Source organism: Halichoeres trimaculatus, unplaced genomic scaffold (assembly GCF_033239565.1).
Source record: "Halichoeres trimaculatus isolate MK-OKI-2021-1 unplaced genomic scaffold, fHalTri1.1 fHalTri1_scaffold_6, whole genome shotgun sequence".
Taxonomy (NCBI): Eukaryota; Metazoa; Chordata; class Actinopteri; order Labriformes; family Labridae; genus Halichoeres; species Halichoeres trimaculatus.
Genome location: NW_027437184.1, coordinates 5,245,383 through 5,267,846, shown reverse-complemented (window position 1 = coordinate 5,267,846; position 22,464 = coordinate 5,245,383). Strand labels below are relative to the sequence as shown.

The 22,464-nt window shown below is 40.1% G+C and overlaps 1 protein-coding gene across 2 annotated transcripts in view; it reads left to right on the top strand.

The window, feature by feature from the left end:
- The window catches only part of jakmip2 (janus kinase and microtubule interacting protein 2), a 41,094-nt gene that overhangs the window by 2,877 nt on the left and 15,753 nt on the right, over positions 1–22,464 (top strand). For both annotated transcript variants that reach the window (XM_074671505.1, XM_074671504.1), the window contains exons 2-8: positions 17,744–17,998; positions 18,469–18,723; positions 18,968–19,210; positions 20,659–20,868; positions 21,410–21,508; positions 21,596–21,742; positions 21,825–21,965. In XM_074671505.1, coding sequence (XP_074527606.1) covers positions 17,870–17,998; positions 18,469–18,723; positions 18,968–19,210; positions 20,659–20,868; positions 21,410–21,508; positions 21,596–21,742; positions 21,825–21,965 — 1,224 coding nt within the window. In that variant the 5' untranslated portion in view covers positions 17,744–17,869. The remainder of the gene's footprint in view (positions 1–17,743; positions 17,999–18,468; positions 18,724–18,967; positions 19,211–20,658; positions 20,869–21,409; positions 21,509–21,595; positions 21,743–21,824; positions 21,966–22,464) is intronic.

Sequence of the window (22,464 nt, the reverse complement as noted above, 5' to 3'; positions counted from 1 at the left end):
AAATATTCATCTGACGCATCCTTAATCTATATTGGTGTCAGATCAGTTCATTGATTATACTCCTCTATTTTAAGGTGCATTAGACGCTGATGGGACTAAATGTCACAGATATAAATATCACTCCACTACGTGTAACTGCTCCTGTCGTCAGTCCGTCTCATTCCTGTAATCTGTTGTTTCCTGAGCTTTAACCTGGATTTCTGCTGGTCTGCACAATAAGGTAATGCTTCAAAAAGGATCTCTAATATCATTAGATCTTATGCTGTATAAAAGTAAATGGGATTGAGAGTGGACGGTTGTATTACATAAACGCAGTCTGAACCAGTGAGTCTGTTAGATCATACTGAGACAAACAGTGATTTACTAAAACAGCGTAAACTGTTGATAACGCTGCGCTCTCCTGCTTTGATTCCTTGTAGATCTGTTTGTTGGTAATTTGCCCTCTGACAGAGAGATTAGAAGCCTTTTTGGACTGAAATAAGAAACATAATCCCAAAACAAGCAGAGAGGAGGAGAGTGCACAGCTGATGGGATGGCACTTTGAACCATCTTACATCACGACCAGATCCCAGACTGATTAAACTGAAGTTGCTCATTGACGTTAGAGCAGTTCTGGCATCACTTTGACGATCTTATGCTCACTGGATTACGTAACAGGGATTAGCATAAAGGGAAAGTGGTCCTGACATTAAAGGTACTTTGTGCAGGAAATTACAAAAAGATGAAGATGTCTGTGTGTTGGGCATTTGAGATCACATCTGACTGTGTTGGTGAAGTATTAGAGTAGAACTTTGATTTCATGCGCCGTAAAGAGAAGAGGAAATCAACGATGGAGTTCAGTGTGTGTATTTTTTCTTTTTAACTCTCTATAACATTTCTTAACCATTTGTTTGCTTTGGCTGTGGGCAATGTTTAGCGTTTTGAAGATTATCTGTATCAGCATTTCATCTCCCAGATCAGTGAAATATTATTTTTTCTCACCCAATATTGCGTCAAAGACTACAGCTAACTCTACTTCTGTGAAAAATCTGAGCATTTGTAGCAGAGATGGGTATAAAAACCAGTTCCTGAATCTACAAGAAATGTTTCAATCCATCGACATCGTTAGCCTTTATGCTAAACAATTCCCTATATTGATTCTTTACTCTGGGCCGGAGCTCCGGGCCTTACGTTGACTAGTCTGCTGCAGCCATCTTAGCTTAGCAGTTAGCTAACGTTCCCCAAGAAAACTCTGATTCAGGATTTTGATCTTAAATAGTTAAATCTCCTTATTTACCAAAAATGATATAGACTAAGTGGCATTAGCTTGATGCTAACGTATATGGAAAGTTGCATTGATATGCTAGCAGTTAGCATACAAGACGTAAAACTTAGGCTTCAGAATAGAATTTCAACTTTCATCCCATATCTCAGTTACTCTTTGTTAAAAAAAATACTGGGAACTCCAAATGTCAAAACACTCACAGGTAAATGAAAGAAAAGTTACGAGCAGGCTCATTGCTAGCTTTAACCTGACACGCCAGACGAACAGTTTCAAATATCTGCCACGGAAATATTTTACTAGTCCATCTGGGTAGCAGCTCTTTGTATTTAGGGGACGTAGCTTATGTGCGCTGCTGCTCAGAAACAATAGATGAACAACCACAGGAACACGAGAAACAGCTGTGATAATGGCGTTAAACGACTGCTGACAAGTATGAAAGTCTGCTGATGTCACATCTGCTGGTCACTTCCGCAGCTCCCGCCTCTCTTCTCGGGTTGGGCTGATTGGGCCGGTCAGAATTTAGCCGAGTGAATTTGTTGGTCAATGGAGCCTGGCGAGATGGATCTGCAGGATTTCAGAAGCTGAATCAGGCAGGTCCATCTGCTCTGCATGGTTAGGCTGGCTTCATAACTACGGCAAGGTTCCAAACAACTCAGTGTAATGCTATAAGCACTTCTAGACACTAGATGGCGTACTTGAGTCAACAACAAAACAGTATATCAATAGAATAGAATAGAACTTTGTCATTGCAACAAGTACAACGAATTGAAGTCACAGCAATTATCAAGAAAACTAAAGTAAGAAAGTGTATAGAAAGTGCAAAAAGGTCCATAAGAAAATAGATGCTGACAGCTTGTCCATCATTGTCCAGTCAGCCAGCCTCCACCTCCACAGGGTCCAGGACTGAGCTTCTTCAGCACTCTGTTCAGTCTCTGTCTCCTGGATCCTGTCTGCTCACAGCAGGTGAAGCTCTTCCAATGTGGCGTTGGTGTCTGATGTTAGCTCTGTTAGCCATGTCTGTGAATAGCATGATGCTACTCTGCCCTCTGGTATTCCCTCTGTTGCTGGGTTTGCATGGGTAGCTCGTCCATCTTATTGGAGATAGATCTTATGTGCCCAATAACGATGGATGGAAGGACAGGTCCATGTCGTGTCCAATGTGTAGAACCAGCACGTCGTCCTCACCTCCTTCTCCTCATCTTGTGGGTAGACATCAGGCCTTGCACCAGTTAGCATTGACATGCTACAGGCTGCTAACAGCGGATTTCACATGTAAACAATGCAGCCATGGTTACATGTAGGATCTCCAGACAAACACAGGAGAAAAAGTAGTAAAAATATCACTGAAGACACAAAAAGTTTGGTGTCCATAACCATCAAATGAGCCATACAAAGTAATGATCCACTCCAAATACAAAGATGATGAAAAAGAGACAAAAAAAATTACAAGAAACAGACAAAGAAGAGAGAGCTGCTTTACTAATTCCTAGATATTTACATCCAGAGATATCCATTTACTTATTTACAGGAGGAATTGATACGGGGATTGATAACGAATTGGATCGATAAGCAGAATCGATAAGGGCATTGATATTTATAAAATCTTATCTGTTCTGACATTATTTGGAGCTGATATCTGACTGACTTTTTTTGAAGTTCCCCTACTCCTACTTTAACTACAGTAGGTTTGCAGACTGGTACTTTTATTTCTACTTTACTTCTTTGAGCCTGTGTGTGTGTATGAACAAAAAATACAGAGATGAAAAATCAACTTACCCTTGGGGGATCAATATCAAGCCATTAAAAATGATTGGGACTTCATACATTAATGTCATGAAGTGAAAGCTGTTGGTTCAGCTGAGAACACTCCTTTGTCTTTCACATCTTAGCGGTAGGTAAGTTGTGTCACCTCGCTAACCTGAAAACTTTTCCAAGAGGCTTTTTAAAACTCATATCACGATCCCCAAAAGAAAGCTTATTTTTCCCTCCATCCTGACTCTGACCTGAGGCAGTTGCTTGTGTGTTTGTGACTGTGTTGTGTGTTGACAGATGGTAAGGCCGTGATATAGAAAGTGTTGGCTCGAGATTGAAAAATATATTTCGGGGAAGAAAAACTACATAACCCTTCGGCCTCTTGCTGACGGAAAAAGCAGCTCACTTGTGTCCAATCTCAACTCTTACACACTCTACATTAATGAGTGATGCATTTTAACAGCTCCTTACACAGCTTAAACTGCTGAATGGTGATTCAAATCAGGCACATTTAGCAAGAAATGATGTAAAATGCTGCAACATGCAGCTTTCCCTGGCAGTGCAGATTATCATCAAAGAGACTGTAACATATCTTCATGTCTGCAGACCTCAGGATAACATCAAACTCAAGCCTGCAGGCTGCACCACGCTCTGCGAGACTGTCTGGAAAACCCAGCACTTGCTCCCAAATTTTGATGTCTGAGGAGTCAGAAGTGGGTCACAGTGCCAGGGTGCTGTAAGAGACAGGGGCCGCTGCTGTCAGCAGTCTTACGCTTTTCAGCAACTTTGAGCTCTGTATTGTTTTAGCAGACTGCTCTGTGGCTGAATCTTTTCATAAGCAGCTGTTTTAGGAGGAAATATCTGTGACGCTGCAATGTTTTATGTTTTGTCTGGAAGTTGGAGATTTTTCTTTCATGATAGCCCCAACATAACAGAGGATAGTGTGTCAGATCCCTGTCTTCCCATCAGCTTCATTAATCATCTGAGAAGTCCACCACTGGATCCCACCAATCTCACTAATGCCTCAAGTCCCGCGGGCTCTCCCTGAAAGCATTTAGCCTCTGTGCTCTGAATGTGGGGTTATCTGCAACAGACTCTCAGGGAAGACACTCTCATTTCTCTTGGACAGATGAAGGTGAAACCAAACCACTCCACATCAGTGTGAGATGTTTTTACTGAGTGCTTTTATCATAGACTGTATGAAACATGAACATAGCCTCTGTTGCATTACTCCTTGCTTTCTGAGGAGAGGTTTTAAAGCCAAATGATGGCTGTTGCCATAGTTTAGATCATCATATCAACTAGAGATGAAGTGAAGCTGTGTTTTAGGGGCTTTTTATGCATTTAATCAGAGTGGAGAGGACAGTGAATAGAGCAGGATGCACAAGCTGGATTCAAACCCAGGCCGCCCGCACGAGAGCAGACCTCATGGAGCGCGACCTAGCCTGCTAGGCCATCTGTGCTTCCTTGGTGGGTATTTTTAAGCAGGGTGCCTAGTGTTTAAAGTATTAAAAGGTGGAAAATCAAAGGTGCCAAATTCAAGGCCATTAAATGTTTTTTTATGGAATTATTTTTTCAGACTGTGAAGTGTCCTATTCTGATTGGGATTCTTTCTGACAAAGTTTGCGTTAGTTTGTTTAAATGTGAGAGTATCTTGGCTCATAACCATAAGTTCTTCTCTCACTCCTGAAGTCTTAACATTGTAGGCTCTTTGGTGACACCACAATCAGTGGTCATTGGCATCTCAAAAATGATCATAATGAGAAAATGCAAGTTTTCTGTCAGCTGGGTGCACCCATAGACTGTATAAAACATTAACGTAGCCTCGCGACGTCACCCGTCTGTTCCTGAAACCGTGAAATGAAGCCAATCCGTGGACGCAGCCACATTTGCTATGATGCCAGCTGATCGTTTTTCTTCGAGCAGCTACAAGGCGACCGTAGGGATAGAAATAATTCACTCACCGCACAGTGTGTGCCGATAGTGAAATCAGCGTTTAAGACCCAAGCCGTTTTTTGTACCCGGCTGTAAATGTGCTTTTTAATGCTGTAAAAGTCTGTTTTTATGGCTGGGTGTGTACATGACTTCTAGTCTTTCTGCAGCCAGCCTCAAGCAGATTCTCAATGAACAGCGACTTTTAGCACTTCCGCACAGGCTTCATTTTTACTGACCGGATGTTGCCCTGAGGGTGCACCCAGTGCTGTGGAAAACCCAGTATTTAATAGCTTGCACAGGCAAGTTCATATTAGGCTTATAGCACATGTTTATGTTAGACTCAAATAATAGCAGTTTACCAGGTTAGGTAGTGGATGTCAGTTTGTGAAGTGATATCAGCAACACCAGTGAGTCTCTAAATCCATTCGGTTGTGTGTAGTGATATATTTCAAAATCTGGGTAAACATTAGAAAGTTCGCTAATTAACACTTGCAACTCAGTGTCCTGATTAAAAAAATCTGTAGGTAGTAAAAAAGGTATTAAAAGATATTAAATTTAACTTAAAGGTTGTTGTATATTCTGTTAAGGGATAATGTATGGGTAGCATTCCTAAAAATGCTCTTACCTGCTCTCAGCCATAGCTAGGCGTGCTGTACAAGATCCAGTGTAAAAATATCTATGTTTTTTAGCTTGCCAAATTAGCACGCTAACCAAGGCTAATATTTTAGCCCCATTGTTTACCAGTAGGATCTGAACATAAACAAAGTTTACACGCTAACGTGTCAGCATTTTGCACAGACAGAAGATCAGTGAGAAAGACTTAGAATGAACAAGGGTTAATGGGGATTCCTTTGCCTTGGTAGCCAGCCTCAAGTGGTCATTGAAGGAACTGCAGTTCTTTTTACCTTCAGCACTGGTACCATTTTGAGACACCTGGTGGCTACAGTTAGGCTTTTACCTTTATATCTCAATGTCATTATAAATGAGGGGAACCTTAGTGATTTTCAAGGCTTGAATAAAGGCTTTATCTGATTTAATGTGACTCTGTAACGCCAACCTTCAACTGTTGGAAGTGCTTAAAACTGCACTTCTTTGAGATTCCACAAATACACCTGACAAAATAAAGCTGATTTTTAAAATTATTAAACTAATTACAGCCTGGAAATTAATGTTTTTTGCCCATATAAGGTCATGACTGACTTGACTGGCAGGTGGCTATCCTGTAGCTATCTGTGAAAAGGCTAAAGACCCGCCTCTTTAACCTCATCCTAATGCAAATGATGTTAGCTTGAGTCCAGCATTTCCAATATGGCACCAATTGATAAGAGGCTTCAAAACTCAACATCAGAAAAAAATGGGTGACGTCATTAAGACTACATCTTTTTATACAGTCTGTGCTTTAACTAGCATCAAATGACAGAGAAGCAGATTTAGCGATTAGCTAACGGTTGTTGTGGCACATGCAGCAGGTAGAGCTAAATACCTCCACTACCAGGACTGAGTCAACACTAAATCTACTAAATGTCTTTACTTTATTGATTTGTCTGTTTTCTGCCTAACCTTTGATAAGTAATGCTAGGTGAGTAACCAGTAACCATCCCTGATGTTAGACTGCTTGTTTCAGCAAAACTGCAAATCAACGATCATGTTTTTCAAATGTTTCTTTCTCATTAGTGAAGAAAAGGCAGATAACATCCTCTATGGCAGACATCTCTAGTGACCTGAGAAAGCTTTATTGATCGGTGATGCCCAGAACTGAAGACATTGTTACATAAAGAGTATGGGAAAGAGGAAAAACAAGAGTTGACTCAGACTTCGCTCCATCAGCAGTGTTTATTCCTCTTCAAGCATCCACAGCCTGCTCCTTTCATTCATCACACACATTTTTAAGCTTCCTGAGATAAATACAGTTTGGCTCTACATTTTGATGATACTGAATCAGATCGCCAGCTTGCCGTGCTCATTAAGACCTTAAAGTAATACTGTAACAGCTTTTTTTAAGATCCTCTTCTTTAAACCCTTCCTGGCATAACAGTAGAAACGTCTTGTGTAAGCTCGTATAAGTCAGTCCTCAGTTTTATCAACCGGTTATTTCTTCTCAGAGGAGCCACTCGTAGAAGGTTAAGGTAACGGCTAAGTACTTCTTATTTTAATGGTTTCTTTGTGTTTATATTGAAGTATCATGTTGCTTTTAGAGGGACATTGGATTTTTATGCTGATATTTAACAACTCATGTAGTCGATACTGATATTTTTTCTGCGCACATAATTGCAGAGATCGTCAACTGTCTTCTGTATTGGAAGTAGCGTACTGTATTATGGTGCATACTCTTATCACATTTGTTAGTAACTCAAAAAGTAACGGACAGATCTTGATGAAATTTTCAGGAAATGTTCAAAATGTGATAAGGAAGATGTGATTAAATTTTGGAGGTGATCCGGATCACTGTCTGGTACGAGGACTTTTTTAAAGGATTCTTTATCATTGTGAGACAGGGCTGTTTTCACCATATGTGTATATAACTCCACCATAAATAGTTGGATTGCTTTGAAAAACAATACAAGACAAGGTCACCATAATTTCTGACAGATGTAAAAGTATGATCCAGGTCTTTGCAATATTCTGGATACTAAGATCTGGGTTATGAAATATTTACTGGGTCGTCATAATTTTCAACACTGTCAGGAAACAAATTATCGCACAAACCTGCAACTAACACCAAATTGTAGCAGACAGTCTGCTGAAAGGGAGTATAACATTAAAGTGGGACTAAAGTGTTGGTGACAATCACAAAATGCTTGGCGGAGGTCTGCGCTCTCTGAGTGCTTTTCTGGTTTAATATTCATTTCTTGTGCAAAATAAGAAAAATATATACTTGAACACATTGCACCTAGCTGTTAATCTAGCTTCCAGTAGTAGCTAGAGTCAAATTCAGAGCTCTTCTTCTGGCTTACAAAACATTGACAAGAACGGCTCCTGCCTACCTGGGGTCCTTCATCCAGGTCTACACTCCCTCTTGCCCACTACGCTCTGCTTGTTAAAGAAGCCTGGTGCTCCTAGCCGAATGCGGCTCCAAATCTCTAGCCAGACTCTTCTCCCCTTTTGTGCCAAAATGGTGGAATGAATTACCTAACTCTATACGATCCGCAGAGTCCCTTTCTACTTTTAAGAGATGTCTGAAAACTCATCTGTTTAGGGAACACTTAGGCCCTTAATCTGAGCCTTCTCCTCTTTGTCCTCAGGGGTAGAATGAGTCAGTAGGTCTAATGCCGCGGCCACACCAAACGCAAATACGCAAATTTACTCGCGCGAATGGCCTGTCACGCGTCGCGTGAACGCCTGAGCTGAGGGGCGAACGCGCGTTAGCGCGGTACTGCGCATGCGGAGTAGAGAGCTCGTTCATTTAAAGACCGAAAGCCCAAAAGAGCAGCTGAAAAACAATGAGCTGTGGTTTCCAAAGCATGACAGGAGAGTGTGTGAAAGCTTTGGAGATCACAATCAATGCCTGCTGCCTCTCCCTGGTAATCCACCAGCCCTGCCTGGCTGTTCCTTGCGATCTCATCCTCGATCCCCCGAACCTCCGACCCCCCGACCTATGTTCCCGGAGGTTTCCCTGGGGATAATGAAGGGGTGGAGGAAAGAGAGGACTGCAGAGAACTTCCATCTTTTCCCTGGCTCTGCCCCTGCCCAGCTCTTTCCTCCTCTCTATCAGGCTCAAAACTCCACTGAGGAAAACACAGTCGGACTCAGTGATGAACCCTGCAGGCAGATCCAGCTGGGAACGAATGTTTTAAGAACTTACCTTCAAAACCTGTCTCCTCAGAGACTTTCAACCAAGCCTGCTCCTTTTTTCACAGTCTCTGTAGAGTACACACGTCGTATTGTATAACTCTGGATGATAACACACCGCACAGATTGTTTTCTCCTCCATCCTCCAGCGGAGCTGGAGCTGGAGCAGGCGGCAGTTGCCCCCCAACGTCGTCAAAACAATGACGTCGTGGGGGAATAATTTGAACTTGAGCTAATTTGCGTCTACCGCCCAAACGCGTGAACGCTCCAAACGTGCCGCGCCAAACACACACCGCGCGCCGCCCGAGGCGAATCGGCGGCTAAACGCGTCTTTGCATTGACTTTCTATGTAATCGCGCCGCAAATTCGCGTTTTGTGTGGCCGCACCATAAGACTCAGCTCTTATGATTTTTCCGCACTACTACTGAATTTTGTCGACGATTGAGGTATACTGTTGCAGCAAAAAAAATTGCATTTAATGGCAGCACCTGCAGCTGAATAACTTGTAGCACTGTTGTCCCACTAACTAAGGTTTTCCTTCTGTCTAAATTCTTGCTTGTGTTGTATGTCGCTTTGGACAAAAGCGTCTGCTAAATGAAAATGTAAACTGTAACTGTAAACTCTTGAAACTGTACATTTATTTATGAAAATTTTCTTATCAAACAAAAAATTCCAAAAGATAAACCATACTTGAAAGCTAGATGATGCTCTTCTTAAAAAAAATGTGTGGTAAAGTGGTAAATGTACCTGGAGTAGATACATGTTTTTTACAGACTGCTGTTTAAATCCAAGTTGTACTTAAAACAGGAGCCAAATATGGGACTACGCAATCTGAACTGTGCAAACAAAATCACAATAAGTGCAAAAAATATCTCCAGCTTCAGCCCATTGTTTTATTGGTTTATCATACTGGAGTTTTGGCCGATACTGATAACTAACCCATATTATCGTCCATCCCTAATTTACATTCAAAATACTTGTTCTTGTATTTGCATTGAATTTGTGATACTTAGGTATTCCAATAACCTGTGCTACAACTGCAGCTTCTATTAGGATGTTAAGTTGAAAAGTTGCAGAAGTGCTTCTGAGATTGGTCACCCTCTTTTTAAAACTTCCCAGATATGATCCACTTAAATCCTTTCTTAAGCCACAGATATCTTCTTCTCTGTCTTCCTGTTATCAAACCTTTGACGTATTCAAATCCAAATCCTGATCTGTGAAAGAAGATAGACGGCGGTGCAGTGAAACTAACCCTGAAATCAGCAGAGCCATTAACAGCAGGAGTAATACTAAAAGAATAGAAATGAAAAGTCAAAAAGGTTAGACAGCAGAGGTAACATCCGGTGCATGGTCCCGTATTACCCATGATGCTTTGTCTGTGTGTGTGTGGGTGTGTGTGTGGGTGTTCCGTTCACCCGAGCAGCCAGTCTGGGATTATTTCCCAGAGCAGTCTGAAAATGGAAAATGACAGTAATCAGATTGACGCTGGCTCACAGTGAATTCATATCTGGTCTCACCCTGCAGGAGTGTATCTGGCTGCTGGGGATGCTTTATAGGTCAACACAGTATTAGTTGTCATGGTGAACTGTGATTGGCTCAGTGTGCTGGTCTGAATAAGGTGTATTTGGATGAATTATTAGTGAAAAACTGGTGCTCGAAGGAGAACGAATGATAATTAATATGTTTTAAAAACTATTCAAATTTATTTCCTCACAAGTAGTTACAAAAGCCAGGATTCCATACTGACAAAAAGACTGATTTTCAACAGAAATGGTCGTAACATAAATTCTGTCATCTTGATAGCATTTTCCCAATTAGTCAACCATAGAGGGACATAACAGGAAACAGGGAATTATACTAACTAGCTGTCTAGAAAAGGGAAGTGTAGTCCATGAAAACTGGAGAAAAGCAGAAAAACACCCTCCACTCTCTGCTGAAGAAGATGTATTGTGAGAAAACAGTTAACTCTTCATCACAGATTAATTTTCTTATGCATGAGTAATAAAAAAAGGTGGCACTCTAAGACATCTGTTGTAGTCTTTTAATGGTAATTCTGTCCATGTTAGTTATTAAAGAGGGGTGAAACCTCTGATTTCTGCTACTGTCTCTTTAAGGCCCACTCTGGCATTCCGGAATCCAGCATTCCGGAATCCCCCTTTACTGTTACCATGCAACAAAGATGTGCTTTTATTTCCAAAATGACACAGATGTTCTTGTAAGGCGCTTCACCAACTAGTGATGTCACAAGTTGACATGCTGATCTCACCAAGTTCTCATTTCACTTTTTTAACCCATTGTGTTGTCTCATCATGAGATTACTCTAACACAAGTTTACCTCACGGTTTGAGTCTTTGCCCGCATGTTAGGGCTTGGACAATATGCTATTCTCGTGATTCTATTCTATTATCTGAATTTCTCCTCGGGGATAAATAAAGTATTTTCTATTCTCTATTACTATTTCTAGGGTGCCAATTTCTTTTAAATTGTGATTCTTTGATATTTATTTATAAAATAAATAAATTTCATAATAAATTAATAAAAAAAATTAAATTTATTTATAAAATAAATAAATTAAAATTTATTTATGAAAAAAATAAATTTGTAAAAAAATAATTAAGTAAAAATAATTAATTGTAAATAATAATAATCAATAATAATAATAATAATAAAATTAAATAAATAATAATAATTGTTAATTTGAAATAATTAAATAATAAATATATTTTTGCTATTCTATTCTATTCCATTCATGATTTTTGCGATTTTTAGTTTGCTTTTTTACACCAGACCATGTGAATAAGTTAAATGATGATGACAATGTCTACAGACTATAACGGGAGCCATATTTTCCCTCAATATGCACATTATGTGAGTCATAGAGAAATATTTTGCCCTCTGCTGGAGAAAAGCGGTAACTTTTCCCAATGTAGTTTATAAACAAAGACTGAAATGAAGAATTTAAATTACAAAATAATAGTATTTTGACAAAGACTCCCGATTTTGATACTGTCAAACAAAAAATCCTGATATCGTACAATGATTTTTTTCACACCCCTACCACATATTATGTCAACATCACACATTTTAATTTGATACTTGTTTTTAAAATATAAAAAAAGGACACCACCACCAAAAAAACTGTAGCTGCATTCAAAGCATCTGTTAATGGCCATCATTAAAGGATTTGCAAAATATTTAATAGCATTATCCCCCAGCAGGGAGGATTAACACCAGCCAATCTCAAGAGTTGTTCCTTTTTATAAATCATGGATCAGTTTTATAGCTGCTATATATAAAGTTAAAAGGTCTTCAATAACAGATTTGATGCCTTTGAGTCTTTTAAGATCACATTAACACAATAACAAACAGGAACATGTTTTTATTGCTGATCTTGACTTTCTCTGGCTGGGACGTGCTTGTGTTTAATGTTTATGTACAGTTGCGTTGGCACCAACCTCTGCTAAGATTTAATGAGTAGCTAGCAGTCAGCATATGAACCTTTTCCCTATACGAGAGGACTCTTTTTCTGTAGCCGTGTGTTAAAATATTAAACTGAGTCAACACGTAAAGGCTGCCAAAAGAACACTGAGCAGGACTGATACAAAGGAAGGGACAGACTCTGCTCACAGCCCAACAGACTGGCTGGTCCGTGTCCAGAGCCCCTGCCACCACAGAGTGCTACACATTATGTAACCGCATGAGTACGACATGCTTTCTCTGTTTTTGTTTGGTTCTGCATTTAATTCAAAGTAGTCACCAGTATGCTAACAAATGTATGTTTCTTTGATTTTAAAACAGGATAGTTTTGTACATATTATTCAAACAGATTGGTTATTTTCATGACCAGTATAGTCATCATCGCGGTCATAAAAAGTGTCAAAACATCAATCCTAATGACATTTTAGTGAAGTTGTCTGACTTATCCTATTCATGATGATAGATAGAGAAAAGTTTGGGAGTAATGTGGTCTAAATGAAACATGCTGAGTCACTGATAATAAACCCAGCATCACTCCATTTCTGTTTTAATCTACAGTCCAGACTTTAAATTAAGAGTCACCCTCAGTTCAGGGATAATCCCAAAGCAGGATGGATTATTTAAAGAACCCAGGGACTGTTAATTTTACATCAAAGCATGACTCATATTTGATAAAAACTAGTGTTTGATTGAGTTTGAAATATTTAAAACCTTCAGGAAGCCAGTCATTGAAATGATGGTAGTAAAACCATAGCTGATTGGCCCACATAGGTTAACAGGATGGGTTAAACAGGACGACAGATTTGGGTCAGAGAATCCTTTCCTCTTAAAAACAATGAGCTGCTTTAGAATAGAATAGAACTTAATTGTCATTGTAACAAGTACAACGAAATTGGAAGTCACAGCAGCAATCAAGAAAACAAGTCTGTTCAGTCTCTGTCTCCTGGATCCTGTCTGCTCACAGCAGGTGAAGCTCTTCCAATGTGGCGTTGGTGTCTGAGGTTAGCTCTGTTAGCCATGTCTGTGAATAGCACAGTGCTACTCTGCCCTCTGGTATTCCCTCTGTTGCTGGGTTAGCATGGCTAGCTTGTCCTTCTTATTGGAGATAGATCTTACGTTCCCAATAACGATGGATGGAAGGACAGGTCCATGTCCATGTGCGCTGCAGGACCGAGAGGTACCGAAGATCATTCCTCCCTGCAGCCATCAGAGTGTACAATTCTTTGCTTGGAAGAGTGCCCAAACAACTTGAATTTCCCTCCGGGGATTAATAAAGTATGTCTTATCTTATCTTATCTTATCTTATGTCGTCGCTTCTTAGCTCACACCTGAGAACCAGCACGTCGTCCTCACCTCCTTCTCCTCACCTTATGGGGAAACATCAGGCCTTGCACCAGTTAGCATTGACATGCTACAGGCTGCTAACAGCTGATTTCACATGTGAACAATGTGGACATGGTTACATGTAGGATTTCCAGACAAACACAGGAGCAAAAGTAGTCCACCACCAAAGAATGAGCCATACAAAGTAAAGATCCTCTCCAAATGCAGAAATGACAAAAAAAGAGTTTTTATTCATTTTTCGTCCGTGAAATAGGTTTGTTGACGAAATTAACACTGATTGTTTGTTGTATCATTCACAATGATTCAGCCGTTTTTCATTCCTTTACATTACAACTTGTATTTTTCTACCTTTAAAAGCATCTTATCTAAAAAGCAGCTCACAGTGTTTATCATTTCATTACACCTTTTACTGTCCGTAAATTTTAAGTATTGTTAGACTTTCTCAACAAAACTCCTGTGCGTTTTTTCAACTGTTTCTTTGCGCGCTGGTTTGTCATAACGCTCTAAACAATGCTGTGTCATGGTTTAACTGTTAAATGAGTCATTTTTCAAAAAGCTGTGAATGAATCATGCAGAAAGTCTATACCTGCCTCTTTGTTTTGCTGAAACTTCTACAGAATCTGAGCTCCACGGTTCATACACAGTTCATAAAACTTCCAGAAAGTTATTGATTAAGGCGCTCAGTTTGTCACTGCTCATCGTGAACTTTTCCAGCTAAGTTTTTCCAGCACGTGCAGACATATGTTACTGTGTCCAGTGACTGATTGAATGATTTTCTTGGCCTGGCTCCATTTTTGATGATTAAAGCACTGTAGTAGGATGGAGCCACGCAGACTGGACGTGATGCTGATGTTTGCTTCATCTCTAAATCTGTGTCTAAACTCCTCTTAGCGATGTTATGTCACTTCTCAGATTATGACCGACACTGTCCAACTTCTCCTGAGTCATCACGACTGGGCTCGAGAAGTAAACAAACACTGTAGTTTTTAAATGATGTGTTTTCACTGGAGCTTGACTATTACAGCAGTTTCAACTTGAAAGTTTAATAAATCAGAATCAGGAACAAACAGGCACCATCTTTTTTTCATCTTTTTGCAGCTTTTTGTTTTGTTTTGTTGTAGCCACATTACATAGTGGAGCTGCACATCTTTCGCCTTTGAGAGTCTTGTGAAGTTACCTCATCCTAAGTACTTTGTCCGTCACGCTAGCAGAGCTGTCTGCCAGTGTTGGCTGCTCTGTTGATCTGACACAGTTGGACTGTCTCCAGTCCAGAGGATGAATCTCTCACAGTTTGGTCGATCAGGGAGTTGTTTTTCTGTCTGTTTTCAAGTGATTTTTTTCTGTCTGTTTTCAAGTGATTTTTTTCTGTCTGTTTTCAAGTGATTTTTTTTGGTAGGTTTTTGTACAGACATCCACAGTTTGGAACAGAATACTGCAGAATGAGTTACGCTACGCTCATAGCAGCTAATGTAGCCTTGAGCTGCTAGCCTGGAGTAGTGATTGGGCGCAGTTAAAACCTTCGACTTCTAAAGAAACGGTCACAGAAATCTTCTTCATTTTTGCATTGAATAAATATAAAGTTGAATTTTCAAGTGGTCATATAAAATTTAAGAGCAAATTAATTCAGTTTCAAAACATTAAATCCAATTTCAGATCATGCTACTCATATTCAATATTATAAGTCAAATTCACTTATAGCGGCGCAAATCTCAGCCTGTACATTTAAAGTCAGGAATAAATAAATAAATAACATCTAATACAAAGAACAGAACATCGGTTTATAAGTGTTGTTAAAATATTTATGTTAGCATTTGTTTCCATTTTTAGGAGACTCTTTGTTGAAGTACAACTTTTGATGTGGGGCTGGGCAATTCATTGAAAAATAACTGGAAAATTATCACAATCGACTGTCAATTACTTTGATTATTCCCTCCTTGTTTTTCTCTCTTAATTTGACATTTTTTCCAAAAAGCATTTCCATTTTAGCTGATGTGTGTTTTCAAATCCATTGCTTCATTTCATAAACCTTAATATTTTATTTGTGCATGTTCATTTCAGTTACTTATTTCACAATTGCAGGATAAACTGAGTCAAAAGTGGGATAATCATGAATTAACTGTAACTGAGGTAGAATTAATTGCTCAATTAACTATGAATTTGTTTTCCGCCGTAATCACAGGGCCCATTTCTAACATAAAAGAAGCAGCTTCTTTAGGTCTGTGTACAATTCTTGGAATTGTCAAAGTTGGAAACTTTCCGTAGGGATTTTCAGGAATTAATTGGAGTTAACAAAGAATTTTTGGGAATTCATATTGACTGCATTTACTGGGAATGGGTGGGGGTATCGGTATCAGGCCGATACCAGCCTTCTTTCAAGGTATCAGTACTCGTGAAGGCAGCAGATACTCGAGGCAAGAAAATCTCACGTGGAGTTAGTCCTCCTTGCCAGTAGTTGGTGCTACTTTGTGCGGTTTATCCCCCACGGCAAATGTGTGCCAGGTCCTGTTCAGACAACATGAATGAACCAGGGAGAGTTATCCGTTAAACTTTTTAATTTTGCACTTTAGTTTACTGTAAAAAATACTTAAACTGTGACAGCTGTTAGTTTTATTGTGCACTTTTAATATTATTTTTTTAATATTTATCAAAAAAAATATCTAAAGTCAAAGTTGTTTGTGTTTTATTTGGACTTAATGTCAGAGTGACTGTGCTGTCTTTGATCAAAATGATCTGTCACTGTTCATTCAAATTTTATGTATCAAAAGTACTAGCAGTATCGGTACTCAAGTACCAGTACTCAAGAGAGAGTACTCATACTGGAATCGGTCTGCATAAAAAGCGGTTTCGAATACCCCTACATTTACCTTACCATACACATTTATAAATGTTTAACATAACACTTATAAGCAGACATGCATAGAAACATGTGTAATGCAATAATTTTACATGACATTATGGATTAATTTTCAGGGAATTTGGGGGAATTTTGGCAAACTGAGTCTAACTGTCATGAATATAAACATAAATATTTGTAATAAGCAAACATACATGCAAATATGCCTAATACAACATTTATAAATGATGCTAATCAGTTTTTTTTAGAATTGTTGAACTTTAATGGATTCTTTCACAGAACAACAAAAACTATGAATGGTGAAAAACAAAAGAAGATTCAGGTATTTAGACATATTCCTTTTGTCACCTCAAAAATGTCCCATTCAGAAATGTCTAAATACAGGTGGTCCTCAAGATACGGAAAAGTTCCCTTCCTAAGATGCATCGCAACCTGAAATTCCACGTAAGCCGGAGTTTTACCCCAAATACCCTCTAAATTTCTAAATAAGTATCCAAAAATATGTATTTTACTTTAATTTCATGGAAAAACAGTACAGACTAGGGATGTCCCAATATTACATTTTCACTTCCGATACGATACTGATACTGCAGCATTGAGTATTGGCCGATACCGATATTTATCCGACACGATATCAGCATTTAACATGCATACTTTTATGACTTATTTTGTAGTATGTCTGTCATGTTAGAAAAGGCTTGATTAAGTGATATTATTCAAACAAAGAACAGTAGTCAGCAACAGTAGGTATGAGGAAAAACTGACCCATTTATTATTAACCAATGGGTAACAGAAATTTTAACATTAAACATAAGAATAAACTAGTTATTGAATAAAATAAAGAATAAATTAGAAAACCCAGAAAATAACCTAAATAAATTAAATAAAAACAGCAGGAGCGGGGTCTGGAATGGACTGCTTATATCGGAGATTTTAGATGCATTCCGATACGATACCGATATTTGTTTTTTTGCTGATATCGGACCGATATCCGATGTCAATATCGGACTGAGACACCTCTAGTACAGACAAAGTGGACAATGCTGATGGAAGCATAGTAATGCGTAGCTGTGTATTCATACGCACTCCATGTCAAAAAGTAGTGTGCGTCGTAGGAGCTTTAAAACAGAATGGCATAACACATATTTATTGGCGTTGTAAAGTCGAAACAACGTAAGTCGAGTTTAGCTTCTCTTCTGGCCTCGCTGTCTACACATGTAAGATTCCCGTTGACATTTACCAGAATTTTTCCAGCCTCTTTAACTCCACAGAGTCTCACTGGGTCTAAACTGTGCCTGAATGTGTCCCTCTGTGTCTCCCTCCTCCAGCCCCGAGCCCTTTTCTCTGACAGGAGAATGAGGAAGAGGAGAAACTGGAAACCTCTGGAGCGCTTTGGAAAGTTTCTGTGAAGTCTCGATGAAAGCATCTGAAGAGCCTCTCTAGTACTTGACTCAATGGCCAAGAAGGGGCGCACTAAGGGCGAGAAGCCCGAGGCGCTCATCTCTGCCCTGCAGGCAGCCAACGAAGATCTCAGGTCCAAGCTGACGGACATTCAGATCGAGCTGCACCAAGAAAAATGCAAGGTACGCTACCACATGGAAACACACAAATTTCAGCACGTAGCAGGTAAAACAGATGCTCACGTGTGTGTTAAACTATGGTTTTCACACAGTTAACCTCAACATTTTTCCATATTGGTTAATGCACACCCACGCTGTGTATGTTCTTGTGTTATACAACATTTCACGACACCTTCTGCTGCGTGAATCTGGCTGCTGAGGTTAAATATTGTAGAGCATGTTGTACGGAGCGTGTGCTACGTTAGCCTCAGCTGCTGTGGGTTAAAATGTCTGAGAGGAAATAGATGATTTGCTTTATTACACAGTGAAACATCTATTTACATTTAGATCACTTTGTTCATATGCTAAGGAGTAAAAAAGTAACTTCCCTGAGTTTGATGACTCAGGTGACGAAACAAAATCTGATTTAAAGATAATTTTTTCTTACTGTGTTTGTGTTAAAGTCTCCTGGTATTTCTCTTTCCTCTTCCCAGGTGAGCAAACTGGAGCGCGACAAGGTGCAGGAGGTGAAGCGGACACGGGAGCAGGAGCAGCACCGTCACACTGCCATGCTAACGGAGCAGCGCGCCAAGTGGCACGAGGAGAAGCAGAAGGAGCTCCAGGCTCTCAGGGAAAGCCTGACGCGGCAGCACGAGCAGGAGCTGGCCCGCCACGCCAAAATCAAAGACCAGGAGAACCAGAGGCTGAAGGCCGCTCTGAGCGCCATGCGGGACGGCAGCGGGGAGAAGGTGAGGTTCAGAAAGTGCTGAGTTGGGACATGTGTGTGGAAATTAACAGATAAATTCAGTTTGAGGAGAAATCCTGAAGCAGCAGCTGTGGAATTAGAGCGTGACATGACGGTCAGCGCCACTGAAGATAACGCTCCTCATACCACTGAAAGAAATGCTCAACAGGAAAATAAACTCTTATCAGTGTTGTGTTGAAATCCCGCTGAGCAGCATCCTCTTTCCTCTCCTTCTCCGTCTCCTTCAGGTTCGCACAGCCCTGACGCTGGAGGCCAAGGAGGAGGCACGCCGCTTCTTCGACCAGGAGAGGGTGAAACTCCTGCAGGAGATAGCGGAGCTGAAATCTACGAAGAAGCAGACGGACGAGGCCCTCAGCAACATGATCCAGGCCGACAAGATGAAGGCCGGAGACCTGCGGGTGGAGCACCAGCAGCACCAGGAGCAGATCTCCAAGATCAAGTGGGACTGCGAGAGGGACATCCGCAGACTGGTGGGTTCCACTTAGAGACAGTTTAACACTGCTAATCAACACAATGTAAAAATTAATGCGATTAACTCACCAAAACTACCTAAGAGTGGAATCTCTTCTTTTATGTCTCTCTTTCTGTTTTGGATCCAAAAAAAGACAGATCATACATTTTTTGATCGCGTTCATCTCGGGCGCTCCATCTTTTGATCCTCTCCATGATCTCCGTCATTTTTTCTCACGATGGCGCTGCTCTTTCTCTCTGAACTACCGCGACACATCCTCAGTTGGAGCGTGAGCTGCCTGAACTTTTCTGACTTGCAGCGTCTCGCTATGTCTCTGTCATCTCACATCTTCTCCTCATATCCATGCTGAGCTCTCATCCAAAGAGCTCACCGCTCTCAACCACAGTAGTTTACGAGCAGTGTTTTTGATTGACAAGCTCCTCCAGACCCCGCCTCCCCCTGCTGAAAAACAAAATTTACTTCTATAGATGCAGCAAACGGTTGTGATGCCACGGACATTTTAATATTGGCCAGATGAAAAAAATGTGGATTTACAAATCTTATCTTCTTCATGTCTTCATTTGATTAGTCGTGTGCTACAATTTTGTAACGTCCTAGAATTCAAGTTCTTTGTTCAGGGACCTTACACGACAAAAAAACTGAAGTTTTATCAAGTGTTTTTGTCTTATTTTAAGTAAAAATTGTCCTACTATACTCAATATGAGCCACATTCAACTGATAAGGTCAGAAAAATATCTTGTTCCTCAGTTTTGGGGGTCAGCAATCAGCCCATCCTTACATGAAAGACTGATGAAACTGATCTTATGTTCCTCCAGGAAGGTCTGACAGTCAGCCATTGTTGTTTTTTGCTCTGAGACCTTAAACTCAGGACACTTTATTGGTTTTTTAAGTTAAAACAGAAAGATTTTATTGTTTCATATGTAAGGATGGTCTGATTGCTGACCCCCAAAACTGAGGTACAAGACATTTTTCTGACCTGATAAGTTAAATGTGGCTCATATTAAGTATAATAAGACAATTTCAATAAAATAAGATTGGAAAAATTGAAGGTATATGCTGTCAGTTATAAAAAATAAAAATCGGTATTGGCCCAAATCGGTATCGGCAGGTCAGGCTTTTTAAAGATCAGTGATCGGCCAGAAAGTTGTGATCGCTGCACCCCTGGTTTCAAGCTATTTAAAGACAAAAATGAGGTCTAAATTGTTTATAACAAGTCTTGGAAAATATTACCAAAATACTTAATGAGATTTCAGTTTTTTGCAGTGTAAGCAGATATTAAATTAAAATGTGATTAATTAATCAATTAATTAAAAATCCTGTGATTAATTAGATTATTTTTTCAATCGCCTGACAGCACTACATCAAACTAACAAAGTCCACTACTAGTGAAGACTTTCTCCTGCTAAATCACTTTTTATGTCCCTGCTACTGTCTTCTTCCCTGTAGGTGGATGAAATCAAATCTAAAGACCGAACCATCTTCGCTCTAGAGAAGGAGCTGGAGTCAACTGCAGGTTTCTTGCAGAAGCTGCAGCTTCAGAAAGACGCTCTGGACGAGCAGCTGTTCCTTGTAAAGGAGGCTGAGTGTGGCCTGGGGAGTCCGAAAAGGGAGATTCCAGGAAGAGCTGGAGACGGAGCAGAGCACTGCGGGAGTCCGGTGAGCGGAGAGGAATAAAAACACACAGAGAAAACATTACCGACTTATCAGCTGCAGATATCTGTGTGTTTTTGTCTTTGCTTTTCTTCCTATTGATGTGAAGCTTTCCAAACTTTAAAGGTCTCTTTGTACTTCAGCACATTGGCCTTTATTTATCAAACGTGCGTACGCCCAAAAAATGGGTCCACGCACAGGTCAGCATTTATCAGTCTGAACGTGGGCGTCGGGTTCGTTTAAATCCAGCTTGGTAGCTGCAGATTCACAAGTTGCCTGATTCAAAATGTCTCAGATGAAAAAAGTACCTTGGAGTATGACTGATTGTCACTGACGCAGATTTGTAGAAGCAGAATTAGATTTGAGCTTGAGGGACAACAGATTTAAGAACAAAGAAGATGAAACGAGCATCAAGAAGAATCAAGTTACTTCATGTAATGCTTGCACTGATTGGTAGTTTGACTTCATTAAAAGGAGTTTTTAGTTTATACGCCAGCAGTAACTCATCCTCTCCTCCTTTCATCTTATCTTTCAATGTTTGTTTCAGGACATGAGGAGAAACCAGAGGCGCATCGCTGAGCTCAACTCTGAAAAACGCAAATTAGAAGACCGTAACTCTCTGCTGGTGGATGAGAGGAATGAACTGGTATGATCTCGCACTTTGTCTTCTTTCTGTCACTGTTCATGCTTTGTCTAACATCCCCCTCATCCTCGTCTCTCTTCTCTTCATCAGCTGAAGCGCGTACGAGAGTCGGAGAAGCAGTGTAAACCTCTGCTGGACAAAAACAAGCTGCTGAGTAAGAGGAACGACGATTTGACTCAGACCATTCAGAAGCTGGAGGACAAACTCAAGAGCTTGGCGAAGGAAAACCTTGAGATGGTGAGCATAAAGTCACAGCAGTTTGACAGTTTTACTCCACATTGTGATATTTAAAGTAAAAAAATGGAATCTTTGTTTGCAGAAGGAGAAAATCAGCTCCCATCCTCCACTGAAGAAGCTGAAGTCTCTGAATGACCTCGACCAGGCGCACGACGACCAGGAAATCGCTTTTCTCAAGCTTCAAGTCCTCGAGCAGCAAAGCATGATCGACGAACTCACAAGGGTACGTTATTAGCAAAGCTTCGTTTCTTTCTTCTTCTTACTCCTAGCTCTAATATGACCCCCCCGTAGACATGCTCAAAAACTCACCAAACTTGGCACACACCTCCCAATCAGCAAAAAATTTTATATGATGCCAAACTTGACCCCCAACATCCCGAAATTTTCTCTCTAGCGCCACCTAGGCTCTTAAAAAAACACTAAAACTGCTTCCACGGGCAGTAGGAATGTCGTAGAGAGATCAAACCTACGCCAAAATGTTCATCTCATTGAGACGCATAAATTACTTGGGTCCAAAAGCGCTATCCCACACAGGAAGCTGTCAATTTGCCTTTCAAAATAAGACTTTTCCTCATTTTTGCCTTCTCTACAAAATTTATCTCCTCCAAACCCACAACTGCTATTGGCTTAAAATTCGCTGACATGAGAAACTGCTTTGCCTAACAAAAGTTTGTAAAGCAGCTGTGTAGGATTTTGCTATTTTGGCTACTGTTTTTGAATGA